We start from the raw sequence: 12,091 nt of genomic DNA, 5'->3' as shown, positions 1-12,091 counted from the left end.
ACGTGTGGGCAACAAGGGGCGGGCGAGAGGCCGCCAATTTACCACTAAATTGGAACTCACAAACGAGAAAGCCACAACCTCTTCAAAAGGTTCAGACTCTTCTTGGCACGGCTGTGAAGATTTTTTTTTTTCTTGTCAAATGTGAGCAATGGCTTTTTTTTCCCTTAAATTTTCTTTGTCCCACTGTCCAAGCAAAATTTCTCATGTTAAAGCCCTACGTCATGTCCTTGCAGACAAAAATTCGCCGCGTCGCGTCGCTCGTTTTAGCTTCCGTGGATGGAGAATGGCAAGGGACGGCGGTCTAGACGTTTTCTAGTTCTTGACTGGCAGATTGGCTTTCGGCAGCTTGATCCACTGTTGCTTACCTCTAGCACATGACCCGGAGCCTGACAAGGCTTTTCTAGTATGACGTCGCATGGAATAGTCACTTTGCGATCGCCTAACATCTGAGCCATGCACCAATTATGGATCAAGCTGTTTTGGACCCGAGTAGATGTCTTTATTTCCGTTCGGACGGACAAAAGCAAGTCAGTGAGGTGAATATAACTAACTATACCTACCTACCTAGGTATGTACCCAGCTTGCCGGTTGCCAGGTAGTAGTAACTCAAAAGCTTTTTTTGTTTGGTGCAGGTTTTGCAGATCTTGGTTTCAATCTTGCCGACCCCTTACCACGCGGTACATGCAAGTGGTGGGTCCGCTGGGTCTATACAGTAACATAGTACAACACCGTACCCTGTACGCTAAAGTAATCCCTACATAGACCGTTCGCCGCTAACCGCTCCCCACGGCTTCTGGGACGTCGCCTGTACCGGAGGCACTATATAAGAGATAGTTCCACCCACAAATTTCAGCCCTATCAAGCAAGATGACTTACAACTCAATTACAATGATGTTGATATGAAAGGTATGATGAAAAGAAGTACATGCAATCTGCAGTCTACTTTGGATCATCCTATTAAATGAATCAATCAAAGCAAATTAACAGGCAGGTAGGTACTGAACCTGAAAAAAATCACGCCAGGAAAACGTGTGCCATTAAACCCTGTCAGAGGTCAGCCCAAAACAAAGCGGAAGAACAAAACCAGGGTTGTGAACTCTGGTCCAACGGCTCAAGGACCCCAATGGCATAATTTCTTTTTGTAGGAAGCGACTTGAGGAACATGGGGAATTTTCCATCTGAGGCTGGGTCTGGTATTGGACGATACGGTTCAACTACACATCGAAGGCAGGTTTGTTCTTCTCTTTGCGCCAAGATGCTTGTTGCGCCACCCGTACAGTGATGTCGATCGACGTCGGGGAGCTTTGCTCGGACATCCCGAAATCGTTCTTGTGGTGATTGTGGTGTTGTACAGCATTGGAGTCGTGCCAACCGGATGCAATCCGCCATCTGCAGCAGCCTCTTGGGGAATCCCGCACGGGCAAGTTTTTCTTCTTCTTCTTCTTCTTCTTCTACTCGTGACTTGTGTCAATCAGTTCTAGGTATTCCTGTCACTTATCTTCCAGGATTGTACCACCATTTCAACCGGACGGAAGCCATCCGGAACCCGGGTGCAGCAAAATTCACCAGTCACCTCAAGACTCGTGACTCGAGCTTGCAGCGGATCAGGGCGGTCATTCCCGCGCGAAAAAGCATTGTCTGCTGGTCCCCGACGCGATCAATAATCCCGCCATCCTCTACCGCATTAACGGCAGGGTTGGATGGACGGATAACTGCTGCCAGCTGGGGGCCCTGGTACAGAGTAGCATTAGCCAGCAGTTGCGCGGTCTGAATGATACAGTAGTAGCCAGACAGCAGCTTCCTTTCGGGAAAAGGTGCCCCAGTGTAAAGCTGTTCAATTCAGGGAATCGACTGCGTTGCTGTCAGTCAGCCTGCAGGGAATCAACCGGTGTGGCCCCGCGCCCTGTACGTACCTACCTACCTACCTACCTATCTTCGCCAGACAGGTAATACCCCACAATTTTTGAGCTGTTCACTGACAACTTGATGTTCCGCTACAGGCTGTCTTTGTCACACCCAGCACAAACATGCGGTCGTGAATCTGGCAATGTTCCTGTCTCAATGCACATCTCCGACAGTACGGATGATTGCAGACTCTCCACATCTTGTGTAAGAAGTTTCTTTATTCTAAAATTCAATAGATAGCACGATACTAGTCTATGATTAGATTCCGTTGACAGCTGAGGACACAATGGGACGCAAAGCGACGTGGCTTTTCAGACAGCTGAGCAACCTTTACCAACCCCTTACTTGTTGTTTTGTGCGGGCTTCAAAGTTCAATCGGTGTAACCTGGTCTCTATTGTAAATCTAGCCCGTTTCCCATTTTCTCCATTTCTCCAGTTTTTCCCCCGCCGAATCTATCGCTCATTATAACATTTTCCCAAGAATACATAATGTCCACAACGTTTATCAATACAACCAATATAGGTACCTAGCCATTACACGGGGATTCCATAGACTCAGAGTCGAGCCGGCGAGCCTTTCTCCGGCTTTCCATCTTTTACACCGCCGATGCTGATGTAGGTTATCCGTGAAAGGCTGTCATCTTGTAGCCATGTATTGATCCTGCCCTCTCTCTCGGCGGTCTTTGGTTTCTGGTCGCGAGGTAGCGCTGGTGCACTTTTCGACGAGTTTCGATGACTAAACAGTTTGCAAGTTGGTTGTCGTCAATAAACCTTATGCTCATCATTAACCAAAACATATAAATGAGAATCAGTCCGAGCTATGGCCTGACTTACTAGGTGCACTTTTGCTTCTCGTTTGGGTCCGCCATCTTCTATCTGACTGGCGGCGTAATGAGGTAGTATAAAGAGGGAGGTAACGTAGGTAGATGCGTAGGTGGCAATGGGGCAAAGCAGCAAAGAAACTACCAGCCTCTTGGTAGTTGCCTGTGTACGCTCTGGTAAAATGTACGTCTTTCTTGACTCTTCGCGTGCGGGATGGAGTTTATGTTGAGAAGAAAAGTCCGTTCTTGGTTGCGAGAATACTGGGAACGAAACGACCTTTTATGTCCCAGAGAAACAGAGAGGTTACGATTTTCACGCTACGGGATACCGGAAGAGGAGGAGAGCCAGCACCCCGGTTCTAAAGTTGACATTTTCACCATGGGATCTATACCGCTTTAGTTGTAACTCTTGGGGGATATTACAAGCATGGGTGTAAGCAGGCCTTTTGTCATTTTTCTTTTTTTTTTCTCACACACATGCTGATCATGACTGACCCGGTGATACCCAAGCATGGAGTGTTGGCTTGCTACCCTTCACAGTGCTCAAGCATAGTGCCCGGATGGGGCCACCGCAAGCACAACAAGGTGCGCAGCGATGTGGTAGATTTGGCACACAAGGCACACAACCTACCTAGTCTGCCAGAGTACTCTAGAGCTCAAGCGCAATAAAAAAAAGCCCGAGATGAGAAGGGAGGTTGGTGGGCCCCTAGGGGTGTGAATTTATAAACAATAAAGTTCCGTTCAACGGCAGAAGCGAAATGCAAAGGGCTGCCATGCAGCTTTGTAATCGACTGCCACATGTTTCTATAGGTCCATCGTGTTTCTGTAAGTCGTCATGGATATGAGCAGCAGTATGGCGGCATTGAAAAGCCGAAACGCCAGCTCAGTCGACCGGTGGAAGGCCCGCCAATCCAATATCGAAGACACTCCCGTTTTGATATTCGGGGTGTTGTTTCTGACCGTAACTTTCTTGCTAGCATCTTAAGTGCTGAGTTTTTTATCCTTAATTTATCAATTGTCAATACATCACCCCCCTCCTGGACTCACGGTATATGCTTTACCTATTTCGCGAAGAGCAGCGAGCGGCTTAAAACACCACAAAAAAGTATTCTCGTTGAGAACATTACTCTTTTTTACATCCAACCTTAACATGAACCAGCTTTGCCGGCCGCTTGGTAGTGCTGAATCTCTTGCCACTGACCCCCGATGGTCGCAGGCAGGCTGCAGGCAGGCTGCAGGAATGCACCGGGTGGGGACATGAATCTTAACTTGTGACCCCCTAGACACGCGGCAAATTTTTTTTTGTTTTACTCTTGTGTTGATAGAATAGAGCGGTGTGAAAATTTTTCATGAGATAACACGCTGGTACCTCACAAGGAGGGTGTGAGATGTAAAAGCTGCAAGGTACAGACTACTTTGCGTTGATCTATGGTGGTGATAAGGGTTGCCTCCCGTATGTGCCGCAACTAGCGTTGAGAGCTGGCGGGGCAGGAGAAAAAAAAAAAAAAAAAAAAAAGGAATTGACTCTGATACTGGGCTGAATCTGGGCCTAATTTCTTCAACACCCCGAACAAGGTGCTGACGTACATCGATAGGGCGGCGGGCATGGTGGGAGGGCGGACCAAGATGCATGGAAGGTTGGTCGCCTTCTTTTCTACAGATGTTCTTTGTTCTACTTCGTAAGTTCTAGACGGATCCACAGCGGACACAACGGGACAAAAATAAAAGAAAAATGGAGCCTTTCTTCAGCATGATCGTAGGCAATTACCTACCACGTATGTACGTGGTGGCTACAGTAGCGTTAAAAATAAGCGCCCAGTCTAGAGAAAAGCGCCCCCAAGTTCTCCACCCGGCCCGGAGTGGCTGTCAGTTGCCCATCAAGAAATGTTCCAGTTCCATAACCCCATGTTGTTGTTAATATTACTTTCGGCTTCCCCGCATGTCCTGAAACACAATAATACCTCAAGATCATTTAATACTCTGGTGTTCTCACACGCCCAGCAGTACAACACAGGAACTACGGATGTAGGAGGCAAAAGTTTCCATAGGCCTGTCAGGTATTCTTCGACCAGGGTTATGCATACTACTCACTATTCGTATAGGTACTTACAAAAACTCATGCACGCTCCAAAAAAAAAAAAAAAAAAAAAAAAAAAAAAGGTACCTCGCAGGCCTCGGGTAACTTACCCTTGTAACCTCGGGTCTCTGTTAAACTGTGATAACATCCTGCCGTAGCAGGGTACGGTACATCAAAGTAAAAATTAATTACAGTCAATGGCAGCATCCCTCCCCGGCAAATCAGCCGCCCATTCAAGAGTTACTGGATCCTGGTTCCACGTGGCTGACAGGGATTACACGCAGCTTCAGGGCCTGTTATTATTATACAGTATGATCAATCAAACCCCAGAACGACCCAGGCAAGCCAGGGTCGACGTAACCTACGTGGTAGATGACGGAAGGCTGCCCACAGGGCTTCGAAGGTACTAGGTTTCGGGTTGTTTATTTCTTTGCAGGGTGGTAATTATTTGATGTTCCTGAGATGATCCACCAGCCACCACCAGTAGTAACAATAATCATCATCCTAACCTAGGCTCCAATCTCGACCCAAACTTATTCAACACCTGGCTTGAGATCCATCAGCCAAGATATAGTTCCCAGCCGCCCTGAATACTCCGGCAAAGGTGGGTCGGGGTCAAGGCCCGGAGCTCTCCGATTATAGCTCTTGCGGTTATCCTAGTTTTTGTTTCCGCTAGCGTGACCAGGTTTCCTCACAGGGATGTATGAGGTGTGACCTTCTTATGACTTTGGTCGCTGTTATATTTGCAATTTCCCGTATTGCCATTGTGCTCAATTTCTGTGCGGTGAGTTTCGAACAGTCCGTTTACGCATAATATTGAATATGTCGCGTTCGAATGACGTAGTGTCCTCTTTGCTGCCATATATTCTGCAGGATCATTCTAAGCTCCTTAGCGCAGGCTAAAGATTTTCGAAGACAGGAAAAAAAGAAGATTGGCGAATTCGCGGAGATTGGGATTCAATGATCAAAAGCCCCAGAAGTAGCAGCTTACCGTCCTCCATTATCGTATCAAGGATGACACAAGTCCAAGGGACAAAGAGAAAAGTATAAAAAGCCATTTTGCATACACCAAGCTCAATGGCGATCTTGCTGTCTTTGTGCAAGTGCCGACGGTAACAAAGAAGTCAAGCAATGGATGCCTTTCTCTTTGTCCAACTGATACTGTATAACTCGTAGGTGGTTAGCTGTCGGGCGCAAAGGATGCCGCTCACAATTCATTTTTCTCTTCAACCCCATCGACAGCGGAAACAAAAGCCCCCGCGGAACCTCGTCTTTCAAGGGACTAGGACCACCCAAAGACTTACCAACCCACCACATACACTCCTTCTATACCTACCTACGCACTATCTTGCCGCTCCAAACCCCTCAACTCGAATCATGCCGTCACCCAGTCAGAGCAGTAACACTGGAGCTGGCTCGCCATGGGAGACAGCAGGCTACATCCTAATCGTCGCCGTCGTCGGCCTGATAGTCGGTATGTGCTTTTTGTGCGCCAACCGCAAGGCGCGAGCAAGTGCTCACGACATCGAGATGGGGGCGATGCGCAACAAGCTCCAGGAGGCCGCCAAAACGACTGAGGAGCACAGCTCCGCGCTCCAGATCATGGAAGTGCACCTCCAAGACACCCTCCAGCACGTGGCCTACCGCGCCCGGGTGGAGGAGATCATGAACAGAAAGGTTTTTGAGCTCCAGCGCAAGGTTGACTCACTCCAAGCTGCCAACCGCGCCCTGACCGGCCAAGACGACTTTCAGGAGAACGATGGCCGGGCTGGCGACCACGGTCCGGTCGAGCTCAACTCGCGCTCCGTCATTGCTGATATTGTGCTTGCCCATGGTCCCGTTGGCTCTGCTCACGATGCTCCTCGCTCGCTTGAGGATGAGCTGGCCGCGGCCGAGTTTGACGAATATCTTGAGTATCCTTTTGCTGTCGGCGACAAGATGTTTTCTTCGACTGAATGCTTACCAGACGATTGCGATATCGACGATTCCGTGAGCGATGTGTCGACGCTGCACGGGGGCGAGATGAGAATCGAGCCCGACAGTGACTCCGTTAGCATCTTGTCCCAGTATCACCGTGATTCGGCCATCGTGGAAGAATTCCAGCCGGTGACGATTGCCCATGCGCAGGCGCATGCAATCGTTGTTTCTGGCGATCGCTAGCTTGTAGACTAACTAGCCCAGAGCTCGAGGTCACCACCTGCAGCCTTAATACAACCCTTACCTAGGTACTGACCCAACGTTTTCCACCATCTAGTGCAGCCATGACATGTGGTAACCTTGCGTAAATGATACGGTAGACATGATGACCTTTTCAGAAACCAGTAAGAACAGGGCATGCCAGACTAACCAGACTAGCCTGACGGTTGCAGTGAGCTGTGGTCTTGGCGCTCCCTTGCAGCACTAGACTATCTAGTTTCCATCTCGTGCCCGAAAAAAAAACTAAGCAGTCTATACCTCTTTTGAATACTTTCCCCACGTATGTCTCTCCCTGCCCCTCGCCCCCGAGCAAGTCTCGACGGTCAAGCAAAACGCAGCGACGCAGAGGGCCACAAACCCCAGCACGAAGTAGACGGCCTCGGAGAATAGCACGGCGAGGACCGACATTACGACCGTGTCCCTCGCCCTGTCCCGGTCGTCTCTGTGAAGCTTGTCGTAGTACCATACGAGCTCCAGCGTCCCCATCAGCCACGACGCAAAGGTCAGGACGAGGAAGAAGACGGTCCATCGTGCGGGGGCGCGATCGTTGTTGCCTTGGCCCTCGTTGGGCACACCAAGCACTGGTCGGTACAGCGGCCCATGCCGATGCAAGGAGCCGGCGCGTGGTCGGATGGCAAGTCCGTAGGGCGGCAATTGTCCTGTGGACTTCCGGGGGAGGTTTTTAACGCCATTTCTTCTTAGTTTTGCAGGAGTCATTTGCAGGCTTTTGGAAGTTTGTTATTCTTCGCTTTTGCCTATCTTGCACTTTTCGACTTGGCAATTCAACGTTGCCGTGTAAGTTGGAATGTATTGTACGCGCGACTAGTGGCACCTTTTGCAGATCTGGATGGGGACAGACATGCAACTGCATCGCGATGCGCGGGGGTTAAGAACAAGGAGAAATCTAGCAAACATCTCGGTGGTCTTATGAGTAGGAAGGACTTTTTTCGGGTGTTGTTGCTCACAAAAAAATGGTTGCACAAACTTGATTCTGGGCATTCCTTTGCGGGTTTGAATCACAAAAAAGACGTCCCTCACTTGAGCTGTGATGTGATAGAATCAAATCCCGTCTGTAATGCAGGCCAACACTGACCTACCTTACCTATGTAGGTACCTAGATATGCCAGATTAAAGAGTCAAACTCAACCGATCAGTATTTTGGTCTTGCCACTTAAACACCACATTCAGTTGGGAGCCTTGACTGCTCTTTCTTCGATGCGTCAAAACAGGTAGGTTGTTTGTCTGTGAGTGTTGTTGACTGGCTCTTCTTTCGGTTGGTAAAGTCGGCCAGCCAAACAGCCCAAATCTTTTCTTTATTGCTCGCTTATCGGGAAGGGATGAAGCTGCGCCGTTGGGTCGATGTGCATTGGACGTGGCCATTTGTGGCTTAGGCTTTTCTTGCGGCAAAAGATCAAGGCAGCATCGTCCAAGAGGCAGCCAAGAACATCAGCGGAGCCCAACCGCAGCGATTGGCGGCTGACGTAGCCTGATAGGTACAGTGCAGCAGCACCCGCAAAAAAAAAAAAAAAAAAAAAAGAGCTAAGATGGATCTTCAGTTTTAAGGGTCCGGGCTCCAAAAATTCAAGACCGAGCCCTAACAAGGCGGGCGGTTAATTAATAGCGTTCTCCAAAAGCCGCTCTAACGAACATCTGCCCAGTGCGTGCGTTTTTGTTTGGCCAATGTCTCAACCCAACGTCACCCGAGGCCACGCCACACCACGACAGCTTACCTGGTAGGACCCTGTTTGCATCCATCACAAGCGAATGCTGCTCACCCTAACTTGACTACTACTTACTACGTATCCCCAACAGACCATCACGGATGAGGTTTTGACGTACACCTGTAGCACATCGGATATGGAAAACTCAAAAAGATACATCATTTACCACAACAAATCTTACGATCCGATCGATTCGCTTCCAATCTTTCACACGCGCTGCGCGCACAGCCACCTCGGACAAGGACCCGTTGTGGGGAAGACAATGCACCGCACAGTGCCTTGGCGGTGAGGTAGTCATAGTGCGTGGCACTGTCCAAAGGCGCCAACACGATGGGTCCACTTTCCTCCACATACGACTCGATTGCCAATGAAGGTGCCAGAATCCCCTGCGTCGGCGACGGTATCCGTATCTTAGGGGCCTGGACTCCATGCCTGGGCTGTGCTGTGGTGGCGCTGGCGGGGTCCTTCCGACTTGGAGGGACCTTCAAGCTGCAGGCATGGACCGTGGGTGAACAAAACGATCGGCGGGTGAAAGCTTAAATACGAACGAAGCCCATCTCTCGTTCCAAGTCTCTTCTAGCAGCCCAATTCAACCCTGGCTTTTAACTAAACAAGCCCTCTCTTTTGTCGCTACTACTCGATATTACCTAGATTCTACCTACATACTGTTCTAGTTCCCTTTATCCACTATCTACCAGCAGAAAAAAACACCTGCCCGACAATTTGCAGTCATGTCATACAATAGCGGTTACGGAAACCAACAGGGTGGTGCGAACTCTTCGTACTACAACAGCGGTGGCCCTCAGAACCAAGGTCAGAACCCATATGGCGGGCCACCGCCGCTGAACGGCCAGCAGCAGGGAGGTCCTCCTCCCAGCTACAACCACGGTCCCGGTTTCAACCAGGGCGGTAACCACGGCCCGCCACACCACGGCGGGCCCGGTGGTGTTGGTCAGGATGGTGAGCGTGGCATCCTGGGCGCGATGGGCGGCGGTGCCGCCGGTGGGTTCGCCGGCCACAAGATGGGCCACGGCATTCTCGGCGCCATCGGCGGAGCCGTTGCTGGCCACTTTGCCGAGGAAAAAGTCAAGGATTGGAGGGACGACAAGAAGGAGGAGGAGGAGAGGCGTAAGAGGGAAGAGGAGGATAGGCGCAGGAGGGAAGATGATGACAAACGCCGACGGGAGGAAGACGACCGCCGCCGCCACGACAACAACAACAACAACAACAGGGGTTGCTCTCCGCCCCGGGGCAACTATGCCGGCAATTTCTCGGGCTCGTCCCGCGACATTTGCCTGGATGGTGCCCGCCTGCGGGCCGAATGCCGCCGCGGTGATGGAGGCTACAGCACCAGCGTGATTGACCTGAACCGCTACCTCTCCAACGACAACGGCCACTTCCGCTGGGTCTCTGGCGGCGGTGGCGGCGGCGGTACCGCGACCGTCACGGTGCAGCAGGGCGATACCCTGCGGGATATTGGAAGGAGGTTCGACTGCGACTTCCACGAGATCGCCAGGAGGAATAACATCCAGAACGAGGACCTGATCTACCCGGGCCAGGTGCTGCAGGTCCCGACCAAGGGTGGCTCAGGCGGCGGTGCCGGCAACTTCTGGGACTCTGCACGTGATGTCAGGCTCGTAGATGGAGGCAAGGTTCTCGAGGCAGAGCTGCGGTACTCGGGAGGATGGAACAGGTCTCGCATCTACCTGGATGAGCACATTGGAAACAGGAACGGCGAGCTGATCCACTGTTAATTAATCTGTCGGAATGGTTGGCAATGTGAGTACTGATTAGCCGTCAGGAAAGTGGGAGGCTAAGATTGTAAAATATGAAAATGAGGAAGAGAGAAAAAAAAAGATTTATATGAGAGACGAGTGTTGTTTCATTGTTCCGGGACATGCGGTCACTGATGTTTACAGCAGCGCCATTTGATAAGAGTTCTCTTCCGTCGAAGAAGCATTGTTACTGGCATTCATCTCCGCGAAGATGAGTATTTCCTTGCTTTTGCCAAAGCCTTTTAACCACTACAACGATGTTAACGGACTGGGGTACAGCGGTAATGGCTGTTTCGTTAGAAAGTCGGCGCCACAAAATCTTTTTGTTTAAGCTCGGGGCATCAGTTCGATCATTTTGACATGCGTTTGTGCAACTGTAAGCTTCACCTATGTCAATAATTGCTACATATGCGATGCACTTGAATCGTGCAGTTGGGCGTTCTAGTTTAGTTCTAGACAGGCCTGGATGTACAGTACTTCACACAGCATTCGTGCATGTTTGGTAGGCTAGCAAACGCTGATGTCATCTGATGCTCAACGCCAACACCAACAGGTCGGGGTTGCAGTGCTGCGTGACCTGCTACCATTGCCCAGAGCAGTCCAGTAGTATGCTGCACAAAACTTTCCAGCCTCCTCCAAATACCGGTTCTGCAAAGTCGGCCAGTAGTGGAGGGTCAAGACGTCGGTGGCGGTCTTGAGTTTTCCGGGGAAATGCTACACCATCACACCCTCAGCAAGGGCTTGGCATCCCATTCCAACTACCCCTGAAGTTTAACTGAAAGAGGCAAAGAGACTCTTGGAGATTTTAGGTCGGCCGGGTGATTCCTTTTTTTCTTTCTTTTGCTTTTTTGGTGGGATCTACCCGACTTAGGGTTGGAATGTGCAAGCTTAATCGGGTCAAGACTGCACAATGTGCAACCATCTTTAATACAAAAAAAACTCCTAGTCTCCGAACCCTGAACTTTTCCTCAAGGTACTAATAACCCGCCATTCTATTTTTACGTCTATGGATCGGGAGCTGAACGCCGTGGCTGAACGGGCTCCGTGACCTCGCCATTCCCGATAAAGTATGATTTTCTATTATGCCAAGACTGCGTGGTATGTAAGTTGCGGGCGTTGGCATTTTTTGAGCCCGGTCAAGGGCTGAAAGGGAGACAGAAGAAGAAGAAGACGAAAAAAAAAGAAAGAGAAAAAAAAGGGGTCAAAAATTTCTGCAAGCGGCGGAATGGGCCTGTATGCGAGCTGATGCGGACTTGGGCAGTACTCCTTCGAGGGACAAGGTACATAATACCAGTGATTGAATTATCTCGGTCTTGTGCTCTCGGCAGCTAAGCTGAATGAGTGGTTCCAACGCGAAGGGATTTCCTCGATATTTGACTCATTCGCTCAGACTATTGCTGCGGTCAGAGGTAAATACATAACCATATTCAACACATTCCGCTCCCTTGATATTTCCGTTTGTCGGCATCGTCATCAGGAATTTCTGGTGGACTGGCCGATTCCTCTACTACCTGGGTACCAACCTCCTGTCTTGAGATTTGACTCATACAAAGAGGCGAAAAACAAATATCTGCAGTAGTGCCTCTCCATCAAGGT

The 12,091-nt window shown here is 50.0% G+C and overlaps 5 protein-coding genes across 5 annotated transcripts; 2 read left to right on the top strand and 3 right to left on the bottom strand.

Moving 5' to 3' along the window:
* Positions 1 to 2,301: 2,301 nt before the first annotated feature.
* On the bottom strand, positions 2,302 to 2,774 carry MGG_17118 (uncharacterized protein; the record flags this gene model as incomplete). The annotated part of the gene is made up of 2 exons (XM_003716610.1): positions 2,302 to 2,641; positions 2,740 to 2,774. 2 exons carry the CDS (start codon positions 2,772 to 2,774, stop codon positions 2,461 to 2,463), a joined length of 216 nt encoding a protein of 71 aa, XP_003716658.1. The 3' UTR covers positions 2,302 to 2,460.
* A 3,406-nt stretch (positions 2,775 to 6,180) lies between these two features.
* On the top strand, positions 6,181 to 6,963 carry MGG_03306 (uncharacterized protein; the record flags this gene model as incomplete). Its single annotated transcript, XM_003716609.1, has 1 exon — positions 6,181 to 6,963. One exon carries the CDS (start codon positions 6,181 to 6,183, stop codon positions 6,961 to 6,963), a length of 783 nt encoding a protein of 260 aa, XP_003716657.1.
* Positions 6,964 to 7,251: 288 nt separating this feature from the next.
* MGG_12728 (uncharacterized protein) lies at positions 7,252 to 7,716 on the bottom strand (the record flags this gene model as incomplete). Its single annotated transcript, XM_003716608.1, has 1 exon — positions 7,252 to 7,716. One exon carries the CDS (start codon positions 7,714 to 7,716, stop codon positions 7,252 to 7,254), a length of 465 nt encoding a protein of 154 aa, XP_003716656.1.
* A 596-nt stretch (positions 7,717 to 8,312) lies between these two features.
* On the bottom strand, positions 8,313 to 9,018 carry MGG_17117 (uncharacterized protein; the record flags this gene model as incomplete). The annotated part of the gene is made up of 3 exons (XM_003716607.1): positions 8,313 to 8,485; positions 8,789 to 8,840; positions 8,902 to 9,018. 3 exons carry the CDS (start codon positions 9,016 to 9,018, stop codon positions 8,313 to 8,315), a joined length of 342 nt encoding a protein of 113 aa, XP_003716655.1.
* A 217-nt stretch (positions 9,019 to 9,235) lies between these two features.
* MGG_03307 (uncharacterized protein) lies at positions 9,236 to 10,562 on the top strand. The gene has a single exon (XM_003716606.1). It carries the CDS (start codon positions 9,452 to 9,454, stop codon positions 10,472 to 10,474), a length of 1,023 nt encoding a protein of 340 aa, XP_003716654.1. The 5' UTR covers positions 9,236 to 9,451; the 3' UTR covers positions 10,475 to 10,562.
* The last annotated feature ends 1,529 nt before the right edge of the window (positions 10,563 to 12,091 follow it).

Source organism: Pyricularia oryzae, chromosome 4 (assembly GCF_000002495.2).
Source record: "Pyricularia oryzae 70-15 chromosome 4, whole genome shotgun sequence".
Classification (NCBI taxonomy): Eukaryota; Fungi; Ascomycota; class Sordariomycetes; order Magnaporthales; family Pyriculariaceae; genus Pyricularia; species Pyricularia oryzae.
The sequence above is the reverse complement of the archived record's forward strand: the minus strand, read 5'-3'. Positions and strand labels throughout refer to the sequence as shown.